Below are 19970 nucleotides of genomic sequence, written 5' to 3'. Positions count from 1 at the left end.
AAAAAAAAAGACAGGAAAAAAAAATCTGGCAAAAAATAAATAAATAAATAAAAAAAAAGCCGGGCAAAATAATAATAATAATAATAATAATAATAATAATAATAATAATAATAATAATAATAATAATAATAATAATAATCCAGCAAAGAAAAAAAAGGCCAGGCCTAAAAATAAATAAATTGAGAAAATATCAAACTAATCGGTGGCCATGGCTGCCTCTGTAGGATCGGCTTCAGTAATTATTACTAATAAGGAAATTCTCTCTTTTGGCACATAAACACGGTGTGGTCATAAGTAAAAGGACACTGAAGAGATTGTGTCGGAATCTTGGTTTATTCAGGAGGATAAACCTCATAAACTTGGAGGAGGTGGCCGCATTCTTACAAAATGAAATAGCTGGAACTAGACAGATGCAGGGATATCGATGGTTGCACCGTGTGCAATCCAGGCAAGGCAAGGCAAGGCAAGGCAAGGCATTTTTATTTGTATAGCATATTTTACAAACAGTTTGTCTCAAAGGTCTTTATATGGCATCATAACAACATCCTCTGTCCTTAGACCCTCACATCCACTGAGGAAAAACTCCATGGAAAACCCTTTTTAACTCTTTCACTGCCAAAGACGAGTTATCTCGTCTTAGCGAATCCAAGCGTAGTCTGCCAAAGACGAGATAACTCGTCTTAGCGTTTTTTTAATGGCAACGCCATGCTGAATGTCTTTCCCTACTCCTCTGTGAAGATCAGACTTGTATCATCAAAATAAAGTGCAGAAAAACACATTTGGATTGAGAGATATAAAAAATATATATCGTATTTCTCCCCCCTCACGGAGCGGTGCGGGTGTCTGACTGCAGCGGCGCCGCTCCGTGACTCTGGCCGCCGGTGAGAGCTTAGGGGGCGGCGGCGGGGCTCATGGCGGCTCGGCAGCTCGGCGAAGCTCCGTGCAGCTCCGTGATACAAAGCACAAACGTTAGTAACAACAACCCCGTTGATCGCTCGTCGTTAGTCGTCAAGAGCGTTTGGAAAGTCGCCAGATTTTGCGAGAAATCACTCGGATAGCAGCTTGAAAATCCCGCGATCTAGTGTGGATGAGGAGCGGACGGCGCCGGCGAACGTGACGAGGAGAGCTAAAGATGGTGGGAGTGTCTGTTGTGAGCGTCAGCGTACTGTCTGTGGCTGTGGGTTCAGGGGGCACGTCAGCCAGAGCTGTAGGCTGGGTGTGGATGTGTGTGTGTGTAGATGTGTGTGTGAGACAGAGAGAGTGAGTGAGACCGCTGCCTGCTGACCAGAGGAAGCTGGATCTGATCTAAAGCGCCGTGTTTCGGCTACAAAAACCTGTCGAACTGATCCGCGCAGGCGCGCGCACACACACACAGACACACATGCACGCACACACACGCACACGTAGCCTACATGCACACGCACACGTCACGTACGCACACACACTAAAAAAAAGGAAAGAAAAAGTTGTAATTCAAAGAAAAGAAAGAAAAGAGGCTGCAGTAGTGTGTGTCAGTAGCTAAATGTTTTGTCTTTTGTCATCAAAAGTCATTTGTCAGTGTTGATTTAGTTGTTGTTTACAAGAGAACAACTGTACAGATGTTGAGGCATCACTAAGGCAAAATATAAAGGAGCCAATTGTACTGGTTCACCTGAAAATGACAGCCGACACAAAAACCTCTTTTTCTCAAGATTTTGGTGCCAAAATGGCATTTTGGGCTAAACTAACCTATATTCAACCGCCAATTTCACAAGACTGGAACAAGATAGAAACAAACTGTTTTTTTAGCTGGAAAGTAGAGACCCTCATCTTTCCTTTGATGGGTTGAATGTGTATGTAGTAACAGTACATAATATATGGTGGGTCTACGGAAATCAGTCAAAAAGCTGGAAAATGCCTGGCAAGCTGGAGGAAGCTGCTGTGAGAATGGCTGGCAGTCAAAGAGTTAACAGGGAAAACCAGGAGAAACCTCAGGGTGAGCAACAGAGGAGGGATCCCTCACCCAGGACGGACAGACGTGACATAGCTAGATGTTGTTACAGACAAGAAAACAGTTTATAACACACATCCAGACTCCAGAGAGGGTAGGCCGTATCACGAGTGCAGAGCTTGAGCCTTTATGGTTGAAAGAGGGCATAGCTATAGCCTGGCCAAGGCTAGACCACATAAGCTCATCTGAGATTGTGTATGGATCTGGGGAAGGTGTATTCACATCAGACTTCCAAGACCAATGGACATACAATATAATAGGCTAGATCAAAAATACCTCTGTGCCCAGTTGGATAGACCTCAAACCAAAAAGAAAACATACCAACAAATGTGGGGCTTTTGTAGGTAGTTTTGCAGGATCCATAGATATGTAGTGTCTAAGGACTTCTGCTGGTTTTGCTAAGAAAATCTGAGAGTGTCTAGTGTCACAGCCACTGGATCATCAATATAGCTGCCATGTTGCATTGAAGCAAACGCTGCTAGATGTTGCTTCTCTCTGACATCGTGTCATTGCATTAAGCCAAAAAACCTGTTTGTGAGTGGTTCTCCAGTTTTCAGGGACTGGAAGCCGGCCTTCTTCTCCAGATGGATCAGCAAAGCGAAATGAAATTGCTGACAGGTTTGTCTGGGTTCACCCAGGTTAGGCATAGGCTACATGTTGATTGTGTTTCAGGAGATGTGCACCTAGTTTTATGAATAACATTCCTCTTTTGCAGAATCACCATTTTCAGCCTTTTTTTAATGCTATTTCCCATTTATTCTGGGTCCTTTGCATGTAGGCCAAATGTATTAGCACAAACTAGAAATGGAAAAGGTAGCCTATTGACAGGCCAAAAAGGTCAGAGGACAGAGGCAAAGGTCAACACAGAAACACAACACAACTCAATACAGTAATATTTGAATTTATTGATTATTATCTATTTAAGTATTGGACATTCATTTATTTATTCAGTATTGACTTGATGTTATGGCCCTAGTCTTTTTTAATTCCAGGATTTAACTGCCGTAAATAGGCTAGCTACTAGGACCAACCATATTGGCTATCAATAGTGATATATGATGGTGGTGGTAGTCTTCTCCATGATAGTATAGACCCTTTCAGAGAGTATAAACAAAGACAGGTGTGGCTCATTAGAAAACGCTCTGGTACACTAAATTGAATGGAGCCTTAATTAGTGTCCTTGGTAACACCTGTATTTGTTTATACTCTCTGAAACGGTCTATACGATAGTATAGTGGCGCTACCAGACCATTTAAAGGCTCAGGAAACCTTTGCAGGTGTTTCGAGTTAAGCTGATTAGAGTGACACCATTCGGTTACAATGGTAAACTTTTCCACAACAGGCTATTTTTGAGATACAGAATCTTGGGTGCCAAAAGCCATAATCATTCGCTAGGCTACAATAAAAATGGCAAGGGCAAGGCAAGGCAAGGCAATTTTGTTTGTAGGCTATAGCCCGTTTTTAAAACAGTTTGTCTCAAAGGGCTTTACATGGCATCTTAACAACATCCTCTGTCCTTATCGACTGAGGAAAAACTCCATAGAAAACCCTTATATTATTATTATAATAATAATAATTATTATTATTATTATATAGCCTAATATAACATTAAATATTTCGATCTAACATCGAGTGCATCTTATAGCCTATGAGTTTCACAATTTGAATTAAATGAACCTTTCCATGATATTGTATCTGCTATTCCCGCATTGGATCTTGTTTTGTAGTTTGACATTGTGTTTTTCCAGTGGCTTATGTGTTAGCCTACGGGCTCCCTCTCTGATTTGTAGTTTTTTGTAAACAGTGCATGTAAACAGTTCGTGTGAATGTGAGGCTGTCGATGAGAGCACTGTGTGAGATGACGCTGGGTCACCTGAGCCTCCCCCAGCTGATGAGGACACAGCTCGGTGCTGACTGCTGAGGCTCCGGTGTAGGACGGGCTTACCAGGCTTTATGAGCCGATGTGACGGTTAGCCCAGCGGCTCACAGCGTCAGGGAAGCAGAGCAGAGAAAACACAGCCGGACAACATGCGTTGGTTTGACGGCTCCATTCCTGATGCCATTAACTTGGCGAAAGAGAAGAGTTTCGTTTTTGTCGTTGTCATTACAGGTAACACTGTTTATGTGTATGTGTCCATTAGCTAGCGTGCTAACGCTAGCCTGTATGTAACAAGTGATTGGGTGCTAGCCAGCTAGCCGTCGTACGTGGCCGTTAGCCAGCTAGCATAACCAAACTGTCAGGCTGTCAAAGAAACTAGACGTGTCGATGCGTATTCACCCCGACGTTATTAGCCCAGTGTCCTGGACACAGTGCTGGCTGGACCTGCAGGTTACCGGTCCGTGTAACGTACTGACAGTCTGACCAGATGAAGTCCAGCTCGCAGCAGTAGCGGCTAACGTCAGGCCGGCTAACCGAGCTGACAGCCCCGTCATGACTCACTGAGCCTCTGACAGGAACGCTACGGGGATGGCCGGTTCGTGGGGGGCGGGGGGCGACGGCTAGCCAGGTAACCTGAGGTCATCACACTGACCTGGGTCATGTATCACAGATAGACTGTTAGCTGTTAGCCGCTCCACCATGATGTGTCACCATGGTAAATGAGCGGTCAGTGAGCTGTCATCTCTGTTTACAGGGGAGGACCCACAGTCCGCACAGCTGACGTCCAGCTGGGAGGATGAGACGGTCTCGGAGGCAGCACTCCGCTGCTGTGTGGCCATCAGGGTGGATGCCAAGAGGTACTGATGACTTGACTTCAGTTAGACACAGTATGATGTTAGGCTGCAGGTGAGGCCACAGTGTTCAGGAGCTCCCACAGGACTTAACTACACGTACACCCTGATACAGTGACAGTCTGCTGAAAACAGTGGCACCGGAGCCCCAACACGGAGGACAGGGTCTCTGCTCTCACTGAATAATGTCATCTCATGTGAATAGTGAGACTTCTCTTCAGGTTTAAGTTACCCAGCTCCATTACAACATACACGCCCCTCTGTGTATGGGACAGTAGCAATGTGTTGACATGACACAAAATGTTTTTTAGACGTTATGTCAGGAAATACATCATTTCTGATGTGGAAGACAGCGTTTAGGTTAGATGGCACTAATCAGAATTTCATCTTTCAATAGACTTATTAGTCTGACTCCTTGTTGTAAGTAATCGCCATATAGGCTACTTACTACTCTGTAGTACTGACCTGCTGAGAGAAACTGTCAATGAAGCCACTTACTGCGGCAATCTCTCCTACAGATCAATTCATAGGTCTTAAGCTTCAGTTTGGCTGATCATCTCAACAATATAAATAATCCCAAATGTGCAAATAATCTAAAAATCATAAAATTGCTTATACTTCTGACTGAAACATTGCTGCTCTATAGGTCGAGACAAGTTTTCTGAGTTCATTCATTTTGTTATTATTGTCATTTAATTCCCAACAACCTGTCCCTCTTGACCACACTGTATGTGGAGTTTCACCGAATGATGCTGTGTCTTCCTTCCACAGTGAGACATGTGTGCAGTTCTCCCAGATCTGTATCCTTTTTTGTCGTTGTAAGTAGTTGGCTGAAGCAACATTGGGCTTCCAGTTCCAGTCCACTTATTCACTCTACTGTGAGGAAAGCTGCTTCTTTCACTACTTGTTGCCTTGCTGGGTCTATAGATACCCAAACTAACATTACAGATTACCATGGAGCAGGCTAGCAGTAAAGGAATATTTTATGAGAGCCTAAACAGTGTGAGACTGGAAATTGTTGAAATCTGTGTGTTTGTAAAGTTGGTGCAGGCCCACATAATCATACAATGCTCAATTTAACCAGATTCACTGATGTGTAGGATTCCTTGGGCCTCAGCGGACCCTGTGTTGTAGCTACTCATTCTAGTGCTGCTACTGCAGACTGCCAGGCTTACAAAGTGTGAGTTACCAGTACTAGGAGCTTGTTCCTTAACCCGTCCCCTCTGTGAAGACCCCGTGGTGTGCATACCCTCCAGCTTCTTCATAGGAGAGAATGGGATACCTCTGGAGGTCATCGCCGGCAGTGTGTCTGCTGAAGAACTGATGAAGAGAATCAACAGAGTAAAACAGGTACAGACTGTGTGCAGTTTAATGTAGAGGGAGGGGGCTCACCACTGTATCTTTTCTATCTAGAGATGCACTCATAGGCCCCTCAGGATGTATCACACATCATAATGACTCTCTAGCTTTTCCTGTAGCACCACCATAAGGCTTATGTTTAAATTTGTCCAGTACTAACCCTCAACCCCTTTACAACCTGCACAACAGTGACTTCTATCAGTTGCTGTTGGATGTTGTGTCTTATGCGAGCATTCTGGCTTGAGATGGTGAACATGCTACACATCACATCTGGTTAGCATCAGCTCAACATCTGAGCTGCTAGTGTTGTCGAGCATCTTCAGCAAAACATGTCAGCAGCTCTTGAACAGAAGAGTATGAGCATGAATTGTTGTCCTTTTATATGTCAAGACAGTTTCTGACTTTATTAAAGGGATATTTCAACATTTTGGCAAATTCGCCTACTGCCATCATCCCAGTAGGTTCATTACCTTTAATTGTCAGTGCATGCTGTTTTTAGATCAGCGGTGCAGAGACGTGAGCTCTGCACGGCGCGCGGTATTTCTGCTTATCCCTCATCAAACTCATCAAATACAAAATCCAACAAGTTGTGTGACCTGCACATTCACTACATAAAATCATGGAACGTTATGAGACAGAGTTGTTTTCGAGGCAAATGCGTAGCCGGAACTACATTCCAGACACGGCTGCTGGACAGAGTGACTTCAAAAGCGCAAGTAGTTCTGAGTATTTGCTTCATGCGTCGTAATGTTACATGATTATGTTATTATCTCATAGCGTGGTGAATGTGCAGGTCACAACTTGTCCACCAGAGCATTTTGGACTTGTTGGATTGCTTATTTTGTTTGATGAGGGAAACGTGGAAATACCGTGAGCCTCCGTTGTATTAACTCTGCCCCGCTGATCTAAAAACAGTTTGCACTGACAATTAAAGATAATGAACCTACTCCTAAGACTATAGAGATTATGGCAATAGGCGAATTTGCCAAAATGTTGAAATATTCTTTTAAGTTGAGGAAAACCTGACCTTAGAGACTTGCTGTGTTTAAATCAAAGGAAACACTTCCACAGTGAGATACAATAAACGGTACTTGTCATGCCTAGAGAGGGAGAGAGAGAGAGAGAGAGAGAGAGAAAGAATCATTCATTCAAGTGCTGCTTGCTGCTTTGGTCACTACTGTTTCTCTCTTGGTCATAGGTTATCATAATGCCCCCCAGATCCACAATAGGCCACGCAATTATCAGACAGAGGTGCAGATTTAACTGTACTGATCATAGAACAACTTTCAGATGCTTCCAAATGTCTCTGTCACTCTGTGTAAATCAGGCACCGGCCGGTTTCCGTTCTCCACACACCACAAGGAAAAGGTCAAGGTTTTAATACCATTAATATTTTCCATCATACAGTTTCTATGAGCTGATTTCCCCGCAAGTTAAAAGGACTTGTCAAAGACAGAAAGTGCAGGAATCAATCAGGCCGTGTGCAACAGTAACACAAGCCTCCTCCTCCGTTGGTGAGCAGGCAGCTGTGAACAAGCATCCTGTTTCTGTGGTGAAGGAGGTGTATGAGAATATTTATTTTAGTCCGCTGCATGAGAATATTTCACGACCGAAAAACACACAGATGGGAGGAAAGTCATCCACCATGTTAGACCAGGGGTTTCCCTCAGTGCCAGACATTAAAGCATCTACAGCCAGCTCCTCTTTCCCTCCCAGCGTCCTGTAGCTGTTGGAGAAATGCAGACTTTTAACGTGAAACATCATTTTTGTGTCCATTTGTTTTTTTGGAGAAGATCTTTGCCAATCAGCTTTAAAAAAAAAAAGTCCATACTGTCCCGCAAAAAAACCGAAGGCCTAGGCATATTAACTATACTATAATTATCAGAGGAGAAGTGTATCAGTGTCACAAACAGAAGGTAAAAATAATCACAGAGTAATGATGAACAGCAAATCAACTTCAGAAAGTGATCTGTTGTTTACATTTGAATCTCACTTTACTGTTATCACCTGAGTTTGTAGTGCTCTCGTGTGTCCAGCTGTCCTGGGTGACGCAACACAGTCTTTAATTTGTCAGTCAAAGCTAAACGGCTTGGGAGGCAGCACTGAGTGGAGACGGAGTACTGCTGTCTATAGAAGTAACGCAGCATGAAAAGGTGCCTGTGTCCATGGGAGAGAAGACCATGCTGCTGTCGTGATTGTGACTGTGACCAATGACAAGCTTACAGACACTACTGAATGATGCGCATCAGAGGGAATTTAGAAGTAGGTTTTAGTAATACTGACTGAAATATAAGTGGGTATACGCCATTGATCACTGTTAATTTTCAAGGACGTGCAGAGCCAACTTTTCAGAGGAATGAAACGTGTGTAGCTGAAGGGAGAAGACTACAGGCCCAGAGGTGAAGACATCCTTTTAAACATTATGTCATAACTTTCCCCATTTTCTTACAGATGCATGCTCAGCAGATCGGTGGTGCAGCAGCGTCACCAGAGGCAAGTCCCTCTGTAGAGACCAGTCCCAATAATAGCACACCCACAGAACCTGGTCCAGGCTCGGCTCCAGACTCGGCTCCAGGGGCGACCGGAAGATCAGCAGCAGAAGCCACAGAGACTGCAGCGGTAGCAGGAACAGCAAAAGGTGAGCTCACTGAGAGGCAGACCACAGCTTGGGTCTGGACTCTTTTACTCCTCATTAAGTGATCATCAGGAAGGAGAAGGAGGGCAGCAGGCCTGAGGTCAGCCCTGTAAACACAAATGTGCGAGTGGTGCACTGTGATGAAGACTGACTCGGTGTCAGACTTTTCTTTTTGGCTGAAACAGTTTCTGTCACATCATCAGGAGGGTTTTCAGAGTCACTTTTACAGCTCCTCAGGTGGACAGGGACTTTATTTACCTGCAGTAGGTAATATGCATTTTTAGAGGCAGGTCTTATAGAGGGATTATCAGTCTACGTCACTCTAGCCCGAACGGCGTTCTACTGCGCATGTCGCCTGCAGAAAGAGAGCAGCAAGAGCCACTATCATGTGCTGTTGGTTGCACTAATTGTGTTGATAAAAATAACAAAAAGCACAAGTTTTACAGAATACCGTCAACTCGCACCCCTTTCAAGGCAAACAAGAGAGAAAATAGTGCATTGGAGATTAATTTTGAGCAACATAATGTGACACATTGGTTTGAATGGTGATAAAGCTGGATAGGCCCGCAGGCACAGCTGTATAGCTGCAGCGAATGAGTTGTGAAATGTTTACGACTGTGACTGAAGATGAGGTTACATGGTAATAGAAAGCAAGCTAAGATTAGTTAACGTTATATTATTTTAAATGACATACCCAGCCAGTTCGCAGTCAGGTGCAGTTGTTCTCCTTGTTTACAATGACCCAGACTTTAGACATGTCCGTCCTCTTCCCTTGTCCATGACTAGGCAGCACCTCAGTCCTCACAGCCACGACATTTTATAATTGAAGAGTATGTCCTGAACACGACTGTCTGTTAAATAGCTGTAGGTAGGGATGCACATAGTTGTTTTTACCGATGACCGATGCTACGCTCTGAGTGTCTGTGGCTTGTGCAGATCAGCAACTTGATCCTCCATCCTGAGAGAATGATTGATTTTTTTTTTTGCTGTTATAAAAGACACACTTTTATCAGTAGGTGATAAACTGTTTGTAGTACGCTGACAACGTTGCTAGCTAACACCACTTTGAGTAAACCACATCCATGGAGTAAACTTCAAGGTAACCCCGACAACCAGTTCTTTGTGCAGTCAGGTTGCGCATGCACCTGCTGTGTTGGTAAACAAATAATCTCTCTATACGACCTCTGCTTGATATGTAGATCTGGTTATAGTCATTAGAAAGACGCCTCATTACCAATGACCCCACCAGGATTCACGCTGAGAATCTCTCTCTCGCCCTCTTTTTAAAAAAAATAAAACACTCTTGCTGGTCGTGCTGTGTGAAATGCATTGAATCGGCGCTGACGTTGGTTTTTTTTTTCTTTACTTTGCCGGGTTTGGGCGGCTTCTCTGCTCCACTTGGTGCCGTCTCTACTGTTGTGGAGCATGCGCACATGCATTGTCCAGCTTCAGTCCGACTAAGGCGTATACATGACGGAGAAAACTGAATTCCAATCGCACTATCTGGGTGTCTTAATTGGAGTTGGAGAACTCCGACTTTAGTCGGACTAAGGCGTTTACATGCCTTCAGAGCTTCAGTTGTCCAGTTATAGTCGGATTAAGGCAGTAGGTTTTTTCAAGTGTCATGTAAACGTACTGAATGGTGCATATGATCAAAGAGGTGTAGCATCAATACACAGTCTTGTTCTCTTTCAAACTGGAGGAGAGGACTGTATAATGGGAGTGCTGCTGATATAATCTGCAGTCACTCATCACCAGAAATGATGTTTCCAATCATAGTGATGATGGTAATCTGTTGATCATGTGAAAAGGCTTCAGTGAGAGTGAGAATCAGAGTCATCATCACTCAGCTCTCAGTCAGGACCCAGAACTACAGTTCCTCTTATGACCACTAGAGTGAGTCGGTCCCCACAGACTCCACTGTGAAAATGTTGAACCTCACAACAGAAAAAAACATGTTTTATCTAACTCATTAGTTGAAATTTTATTAAAGCTGAACGCTCTGCTTAACTAAGGGTGTGGTCTCTTTGAGTGACAGCTGGGTGAATCCCTGCTTCATTACAGGAGCCCTCTGACAATTTTTTGGAGTTCTACATCATTGTGAAAGTGAAAGCAGGCAGTCTTGAAGGGGTTAGTGGGGCCATACAGTTTATGGCATGACTGCAGCAGCTTGTAGTTGCTTTGTGCCATGGTATCATAAACCAGTGCTTCCCCTCTCTGTTCCTGTTCCACGTAGAACCTCTGTCAAACCCAGCAGATGACGGCCGCCCTTCAGCCGCTCAGAGTGCACAGAGTGAAGAAAACCTGGATGCCAAGGTGGAGAGGTATGGTCACACGTACACGTAGATAGGACACCAGCTCTGTGTTGGGGTGTTGGCAATGAAGTGACATGGCAGCCAAGAGAGAAAACACCTCAACACATGAGTTATTAGATGATCACTGCAGACATAGTAAGGCCCTTTACAAAAACCCTTCATTATACAGCAGTATTAGACAAAATCTTAAAGCACACAAATCTCCAAAGTCTGTGTTTGATGAATCAGTAATTCCCTCCATCAACAGACTGAAGAGTTCTGGTAAACTTTGAATCTTCCATTCATATCTACATAGTAGTGCTGCACGATTTGATAAAAATGTGCGATTGCGATTGCGATTACGATATTGTAAATTATCTATTTGCTTGATTATCAAGCACAGCACAGGAAATAACCATATTTTAGGAGTGTATTTCTCAAATAATAAGTGTTTCTTTTACAGTATCTTTGTATTAAATAAAAATAGGTAACTTTTTGTGCAGTTTCATAGTCTACTGCGATGCCATCATTTATTACAATGCCTTTCTCCCCCCTCCCTCCTCTCATAGTACACAGGTAACACAGAGACAGACAGACACACACGCACGCACGCGCGCGCACACACACACAACGGACAAGAGGAGACGGCAAATGTGTGACTGTTACCGTAAAATAAAAATAAAAAATAAATAAAAAAGACAGTTAAAAGAAAACCAAACACCGGAGCTTTCTGGTCATTCGCCTCAACAGGCATATACCTCCTCGTTTTTTAAACGCACTGCACATGTTGCGGAGGAAAACACAGTTCGTTCCGTGACGCTAAAGCTCCACACCTGCTGTAATCACGGGGAGACGGTCCTGCAGCACACGGAGCGCTGTCTGCCAGCTGGGTAGTCACGTGATCAGACCTGCTGGTCACATGACTACTGACGGAGTCTGCTATGCTGCACACATTAGCGGCTCTGCTCCACACACTACAGGAGTTAAAGTCCCGTTTACAGGCTCACGCGGTCGCACATTTATGTACTTTAAATCGCCAATTGCACTCTTTCGGCGTGACATCGCGATTGCGATTGCGATTAGATTAATCGTGCAGCACTACTACATAGAGCTGGTGAGCTCAGTGCTGGCTGCCATGTTGTGCCGCCATCTTTTACGTTCAGTGGCAGCGTGACTGTAGGTAACCACGGAAACACTGACTCATCGGAGCAGTCGGCTCTGGGAGAAACGATGGATGCGGCTTCTCACTGAAAACCATCACTGTGGTGTAGAGTGAGGAAGGATGGAGGGTCACACTGATGCTGCGTTCAGGTGAAGTCAGGCAGACGGCAGTCGGCTAACTAACCGGATGTCATTTATGTCGATGAGAGAGGTCCGGTAAAATGTGGGCCATCGCCGATTCGCCATAACGACATATTGTCACGTGTGTCTGGTTTTGCCCCTGCCGACTGACCACTTGTTTATCCTGTTGCTGTGCAGCGGCTGTCGTCCATCTGCCCGATTCCACGTGAATGCAGCATAAATAATAGGATTGAGTTGGTTGCGATACACAACCTGATCGCTAGATGGTCCCTTTAACCATACACATCCCGGTATGTGGAGGTGTGTCATCCTGATTTTTCACTACTAAATGTGTCGTTTTAAGGTCAATGGGTTGAATAAACTGAACAAAATAATCATGATTATGATTTTTGCCATGATCAAGCAGCCCTAGAACCCAGGTTAAGATGCCTACAATCTGACCTCACAGCAGCAGCTCCACACACAGTGTACCATCAGCACAGTGCCAACAGCTGTATAACAGCAGCTTCACAAAGATGAGTATTATATGACATCAGTGACAAGGAGAGATCAACAGCTTAGAGGGAAATATAGTACTGATGCATTATGGTGCAGTTATAGTTATGATGACTGTATGTTATGGTGAATGTGACGTGTGTCTGTCATTCTGTCAGGTTAACCAAGAAATTAGAGGAGAGACGAGAGCAAAAGAAGAAAGGAGAGGACGAGGTGAGTGTCTCAATTTGTTTATTGTGCGTGTGTGTTGCTAACTCACAGTAATGTGTAGAATACAAAGAAATGCCCCGTGTGTGTTGCTGCCTTTCATTCAGACTGAGATCAAGAAGGAGATGGAGCGCAGGAAGATGGGGAAGGACATGCTGGACTATAAAAGGAAACAAGAAGATGATAAGACCAAGCGCCTTCTGGAGGAGAGGAACAGGGAGAAAGCTGAGGAGAAGGCTGCCAGGGAGCGGGTCAAACAGCAGATTGCCATGGTAACTCATCTTTAACACTTTTAAATTGGGATGAAATGAAAAGCAGTGTCCAACTGTGTTCAGAGCGCCTCTCTACAAACACAACAATGGATGGGCCGATTACTTCTACATTAAAGGGATAGTTCACCCAACATTCAAATTTCACTCATTTTCTACTCACCCTCATGTCGACTAAGGGCTGGGAGAAGTTTCAGAGTCATCCATGCCTTCTCAGAGTTACAGGGGGGGTCCGTGCAGCAGTGCTGTGGTCGCGAACGGGGCTCACTTTTCCTCATCCAAAATACCTCCACACAGCTCGTCTGTAATGTCCCTCTTGTATTGAAGCCCCAACATGAGAAATTGTTCCAAAAAAAATTAAATAAGTCTATATTTTAAGCTTGTTTGTAGCGGAATCTTGCGCGACCCAGTTCACGGCTCCGCCAGCGCGATTTGCACTGACACAGGCAGAGCAGTGAACTGAGACACTGGGAGCTTCCGCTACAAACAAGCTTAAAACATATACTTATTTAATTTCTCATGTCGGGGCTTCAATTCAAGAGGGACATTACAGACGAGCAGTATGGAGGTATTTGGATGTTTTTTGGTGTGTCTTTTTGGACGAAGAAAAGTGAGCTCCATTCGCTACCGTCATATGGACATGCAGTACTGCGCCGAGCCCCCCTGTAACTCCGAGAAGGTACAGATGGCTCTGAAACTTCTCCCAGCCCTTAGTCGACATGAGGGTGAGTAGATAATGAGTGAAATTTGAATTTTGGGTGAACTATCCCTCTAAATGTACCATATTTACCGGCTCACTTGGGACTATACAGCCAGTATCCCAGAATGCTTTTCACTCTCCCCTACAGTGACAGTGAGGGCCGGTGGATATTTTGTATAGATCAGAGTGAATATATCACTTGTTTGCACTAGGATGTGATTCAGCTGACCAACACCTGTTGGTCAACCTGCTGTGACCTTATTTGAGGCAACATGCGGTCTGAAGAGATGCAATGCATTATGGGGCAGTTAAGTGTGTCCAGTAATCTTACTGTGCATAATGAGACATTCTTGTTGTGACACATGTGGCTATTTCCATGTCTGACTCTGCACAACATCCTCACATCACCTGCTCAGTGCAGTTTGAATGTGTTTAAGAATCCTCCTCTTCAGAAGCAAAGGAATGAAACTGTTATAATATTTCATAACAGTCACTTGAAGTTCTAGATGAGTTTATTCTGTAATGGAGGTAAGTGAGTCTGAGTCAGTGTTATAGCTTCTCCCACATACACCACATCACTGTTCCAAGCTGCTACAAAGTCAAGTTGATGTCATACTTGGTATGTTAGTAGACAGGTACAGGTTCTTGAAACAAATCCAGGTCTTCACTCTCTGAACAGAACCACAGATACATCAATCACATTCCAGTACTACAGGCTTTAAGTAGACTGGGAAATGTGTTAACTTCAACACCTACTCTACCTGCCCATTCATTCCAGCTGGTAATGGCTGGTTGCAGAGAGCTCCACACCTGTACCTGTACTCACCTGTCCTTGTATTGGTGCACTTCACCAGTTAGAATCACCATCAGCCCCAACGCCGTCCACTGTGACACTCCAGACACTCAACTCAACACCTGTGACCTGTATGTAAAATGAAGGACCTCCAGACAAAATGCAGAACCACATTTGAACCACATCTGTGCAGACAGCTACATGTTGCTTTTATCCACACAAGCCACATCAACCCCCCCTGACACAAGCTTTCTGTCCCCCTGTCCTGCAGGACCGAGCCGACAGAGCAGTCCGCTACGCCAAAACCCAGGAGGAGGAGAAGGCTGCCAGGGAGGCGCTGCTGCAGGCCAGACAGGCAGAGCAGGAGGCCAGGAGGGAGGCCGTGGTCAGGGAGAGAAGGTACAGAGCTCCGGTCATGTTTCCAGAGTGACAGTGGTAACTGGTGTTCTCCAGGCCTGGTTTGTAGTGATCCTCTTTAGGCTAAAATGGCTTTGCAGACGTAAACTGGTTGGAATGTTATGCCCAAAACACTCCCATTGATAATCCAGAGATTATGCACAGCCTCTTTGAACCATGCTCCTGTTGGTGTGTCCACTGTTTAAACAGCACAAAGATAGGACGAATCGCCTTGTTGTTTACAACTACTTCTGGGTAGAAAACCAGCATGAGAACAATAGTGACGGACGAGAGTTTCGCTATCTAATTTTTCATGTTACTATATCGCCGTTTACACTAATCTGATGTTTGTAAAGTCTATAAAACCAATGATTGGACAAACATTACTATTTATGTGTGCACATTTTTGTAATTAGTCATGGTTATCAGAGATTAGCTGGGCTAACGGTTAGCTACCTGTTTAACTTTAATAACTATAAAGAGCCAATAAGTTAGACTGTGTCAGATTTGGAGGCAGTGGGTCTTGTGGTGTGAGGTCTTAATGTGTGTGCCAGCGTCTGGTTTCATCTTTCTGGTTCCTCAGTGCACACTGGGCTGCAACAGAGGATGAATAACAACAACTATGATGCTAAAGATAATGATCACCTGGGTTCTAACGCTACAGGACCATCATTGTAGTAACATCAACACATTTAAGATTGAGCCACAACACTCATCATTAATATTAATAAACTGTGTGTGTGTTTGTGTGTCACCTCAGCACTGTAGCCCGCATCCAGTTCCGCCTCCCAGATGGCTCGTCATTCACCAACCAGTTCCCGTCACAGAGCAGACTGCAGGAGGCCCGGCAGTTTGCCGTTCAGGTGTGTGTCGCCTCACCGTGGATCTGACAGGCATTACATCATCTGAGCCCAGTCTGAATTGATGTTGACTTTGAATTCTGTCCAACCAGAGACGTTCTATATTGTAGCCTAGAAGGACTTCAGTCCAACCTGTTCCATGAACACACTTTGGCCTTCCTAGTCAGTATTAAATAGAGGCAGGCTTGAACAGTTACATTATGTGCCTGCATGAACTATACAGGAAGACAGAGCAGTTGACTGTTGAGAAGAGAACTGTGTCCCACAAAGAAGAGTAAACAATACATGTCTTGTCAGCAGCCCAGAAAACCCTGCTGTTTAGGGTTGGATCAGGATATGATATGTGATTGTCCTTTTTCATTTTATACACATCATTTCATTTATAATCCATGTCCACAAAGGGCCTTTGATGGTTTTGCTACTGTTATTTTTCGTATTGGCATTTGGAGCATGGGAGGCCAACCCCATGTCACTGAACACAAACACTGATGGGACTGTCTGAGGGGATCCATTGAAACACAGCTACATTAAAACTTGACAGCAATATCATCTACTTTGGCCACTGAGCTGATGATGATGATGATGATGGTGATGATGATGATGATGATAGTGGTGGTAGAGGGCTGTAGCTGATTCACATTCTTCCATGAGGTGTGTGAGTGAACTGACGGCAGACTGAGGTGCAGCCTGTGTAACTCTGTCCCTTCTTGTGGAGCCACTGCTAAATATTCAGTGTTCCTGTCTCAGGAGGTGGGAAACCGCTACAGGAACTTCTCCCTGGCAACCATGTTCCCCCGGCGAGAGTTCACAGAAGAAGACATGGACAAGACCCTGCAGGAGCTGGAACTGGCGCCAAGTGCTTCCATCGTCCTGTTACCGGTGAGTGGAGCAGCAGCCGGTCACATGAGTCCAGATGGACCAGAGCCTGCTCCCCTGACCTCGTGTGTGGGAGTGGGAGTGTTGAAGTGTTCCTTACACCGGTGTGTCTGGTTCTGTGCTCCCTCAGCGTTCAGGCAGGCCAGCCAACACAGTGATCCAGTCCTCTGAGGGGGGCATCTGGGCCATCCTGGGTACCATCCTCTACCCTCTGCTGGCTGTGTGGAGGTTCCTCAGCTCCTTCCTGTTTCCAGCCTCGCCCCCTCCTGGAGCAGGAGCAGGAGCAGCATCCCCAGCCCCCACCCAGCAGTCCAGCTCCTCCTACACCGCCTCTTCCTCCTCAGCAGCTTCAGACAAGACGAAGAGGTGAGGGACAGTCAGTGTGCACTGACCACACACACACATCCACCACCATCCAGCTTCAGCACCTCCACACAGTGAGGGCTGCATCAGATAATCCTCTTCAGACCTGCATTAAAGGAGGAGTGCCATTTTTTACAAGGACCTTATTTCTGGCATAGAATACGCTCGTTTACTCACCCATATAACTTTGGTGTCGTTAAGAGTCCTTCTGGTGATATTTAGATCCATCCGAGAGCCGTGTATATCCATATAGTGGGAGTGGTCGGAGCACCGAAATGCAGCCTCTAAATAACACATTATCTGCCACGAAACTCGTTCATTTAACCAATATGTTGTTATGATTCACTAGTGCTATTCCACAGCAACACCACCAGTTACCATCTATTCGCAGACGTGCAGCACTTTGTTGTTCTCTGGCCAGATGTTCCACACCCTCCTTTCAAACAGCTCTTCATCCGTATACTCCGGCCCAAATGGTAGGACGTCCATCATGTTCAAAGTCGTCATCCACAACCTCAAAACCTGACAAATATTCAGCCATGTTGCACAAAACTAGCAGTAGCAAAATCCAGGTAAACAAGAAGACCGTCGCAAAAACAGTTCTATACAGAACAGTAGTGTTTAGCCAGGGATATTATAGTTAAAAAATGATATAGACAAAGAGGCAGAGTGACTGTGCCTCAGAGATGACATCATCCAGTTCAGAGGTCAGTAGGTCAAACTACAGACCCTGAATGAGGATAACAGGAAACTCTAGACTCAAAGGGGAATAGCACTCGTGAATCATAACAACATATTGGTGAAATGAACGAGTTTCGCAGCAGATACTCTGTTATTTAGAGGCTGCATTTCGGTGCCCCGATCACTCCCACTATATTAATATATGCGGCTCTGGAATGGATCTAAATACCGTCTGAAGGACTCCTAATGACACCAAAGTTATATAGGTGAGTAAAAGACTGTATTCTATGCCAGGAATAAGGTCCAGATTGTAAAAAACGGCACTTCTCCATCTCAGGCCATCCATTCACAATTGGTCACTGGAGACACATTTGAAACAGGTATGAACAGGCCCTAACATCAAGTCTCACATGTTAGACTGCAGTCAAAGGTCAAAGGTCAAAGGTCAGCATCTCAGGTCAGCTAATGTTGTGTTGTCATGATTCATCACAGAAATGAGAAATGTATTATCTATAATATATGAGTAGTTTAGTATGAGCCTAGAAGATACTTAAAGCTAAAGTGACTCTGTTCATGTAGATCCAGTGTGGCTGTGAAGTCTCACTTTGGTCTGGTGTGACCAATAGCTCATTGAGCTGCAGTGCTCAGATTGCCATAGCGACAGTGGTAGTATTGATCAGGTTGGTGCTCCGTCATGCTACTGGTCTGTGTGTGTCCTCAACCTCCCACTGTGTGTCCTCTCAGAGAAACACTGTCCAAGACTACTGCAGAGAAGCGGCCCAAGCACTTCAAGAAGGAGGGTAAAATCTGCCGACTGAGGACTCAGGAGGACAGTGAGGATGACAACAACACCTGGAACGGAAACTCCACCCAACAGATGTAGCGCTCTCCTGGAACCCCCGCCCCCCCCACCTCCCCACCCCCCTTCGCTCTTCTGCTGTGAATTAGTTCTGACCAGTTGAAGGTTTCTGCTGCACTTAGAGCTGATGTTAAGTTTCCTCTGTCTTACTGTGCTCTGGGCCTCCGCCTGCTCCCTGCCTGCAGGCCAGATCAATAATCATCACCAGAGCTGGAGCCCAGAGTTTATGACTGTGTTTAGATTACAGCAGGTCACAGACTGTGAAGGCTCCACCAGCATCTTCTCTGTGGTCAGACGCATCATTGACTTCAACATCAAATTAAGTTTGTTCTTATTTCTTATGATCAGAAACCAGATTCAATGAAGAGCTGAAGATGCTAGAATCTGAGCCTGGCTTCACAGTATGTCATAGACTCACTGCAATTTAGAAAATATTAACTCTGACATGTGATTTGCTCATTGCCAGCGACTCGTCGATTCTGATCTAACAGCAGAATGAAGACTTTTTGTCTGAGATGTTTAGAATATTTCATCAGCCACTGAAGGAGGACTGTATACCAGGTGCTATACACACACCTTGGCTTATGTGTTTCTGCTCGATGACAGTGAGTGACTGCTGTAACTCTCCTCTTCAACAATAAAATGAAAGCCTCCTGTTTTTCAGAAACACTCTGAGTTTTTGTTGGTTATTTGGTAGTCTTTGTCACACACTTCATTCTCTTCAATTGTTGTGCTCTTATTTTGAAATAAAAACGGTTGGCTGGTCATCATGAGGGCATCTTAACAGTTCATCACTGATTGAAGCAAGTCCAAGTGTGTGTAACGATTGACTTGAACATGAAAACACTGCAGGTGAAAGCCCATACACCTATAAACAGTCTGACTGACCAGACACAGAGCTGGCCCAAGGCAGAAGCCAACTAAGCACCTGCTTGGGGCCCTGTGACCATTGGGGGGCCCCCAAGGGCAAGTAACATTTTGTAAGCTGTAAGTTGTAGTGCCTAACTTCTGTCAACCCTTAGAGACACACTGCATAATTACAAAAGACTTAAATTGTTGTTCCACTTTGCAGTTGTAGGTTATTTAAAACCAAAAATTTTAAAAAGCGGATGATGTGTTTACAGTAAATGCATTGTCTGTTGGTTTATTTTTGTTACTTTA

At 44.7% G+C, this 19970-nt stretch overlaps 1 protein-coding gene across 1 annotated transcript; it reads left to right on the top strand.

Moving 5' to 3' along the window:
* The first annotated feature begins 3822 nt into the window (after window positions 1–3822).
* On the top strand, window positions 3823–19478 carry ubxn4 (UBX domain protein 4). Its single transcript, XM_083996564.1, has 13 exons — window positions 3823–4100; window positions 4624–4726; window positions 5492–5520; window positions 5952–6070; window positions 8531–8717; window positions 10951–11038; window positions 12964–13018; window positions 13120–13284; window positions 15046–15173; window positions 15931–16033; window positions 16778–16909; window positions 17037–17272; window positions 18695–19478. Exons 1-13 carry the CDS (start codon window positions 4019–4021, stop codon window positions 18831–18833), a joined length of 1566 nt encoding a protein of 521 aa, XP_083852690.1. The 5' UTR covers window positions 3823–4018; the 3' UTR covers window positions 18834–19478.
* The last annotated feature ends 492 nt before the right edge of the window (window positions 19479–19970 follow it).

This window comes from Trachurus trachurus (genome assembly GCF_905171665.1).
Source record: "Trachurus trachurus genome assembly, chromosome: 21".
NCBI classification, from domain to species: Eukaryota; Metazoa; Chordata; class Actinopteri; order Carangiformes; family Carangidae; genus Trachurus; species Trachurus trachurus.
The sequence above is the reverse complement of the archived record's forward strand: the minus strand, read 5'-3'. Positions and strand labels throughout refer to the sequence as shown.

Excerpts from the sequence above, each read along its gene's own strand:
- ubxn4 (XM_083996564.1), top strand. The coding sequence starts at position 4,019 with ATGCGTTGGTTTGACGGCTCCATTCCTGATGCCATTAACTTGGCGAAA. Across the intron at positions 15,174-15,930 it reads GCCGTGGTCAGGGAGAGAAG|CACTGTAGCCCGCATCCAGT; the intron begins GTACAGAGCTCC and ends GTGTCACCTCAG. Across the intron at positions 16,034-16,777 it reads CCCGGCAGTTTGCCGTTCAG|GAGGTGGGAAACCGCTACAG; the intron begins GTGTGTGTCGCC and ends TTCCTGTCTCAG.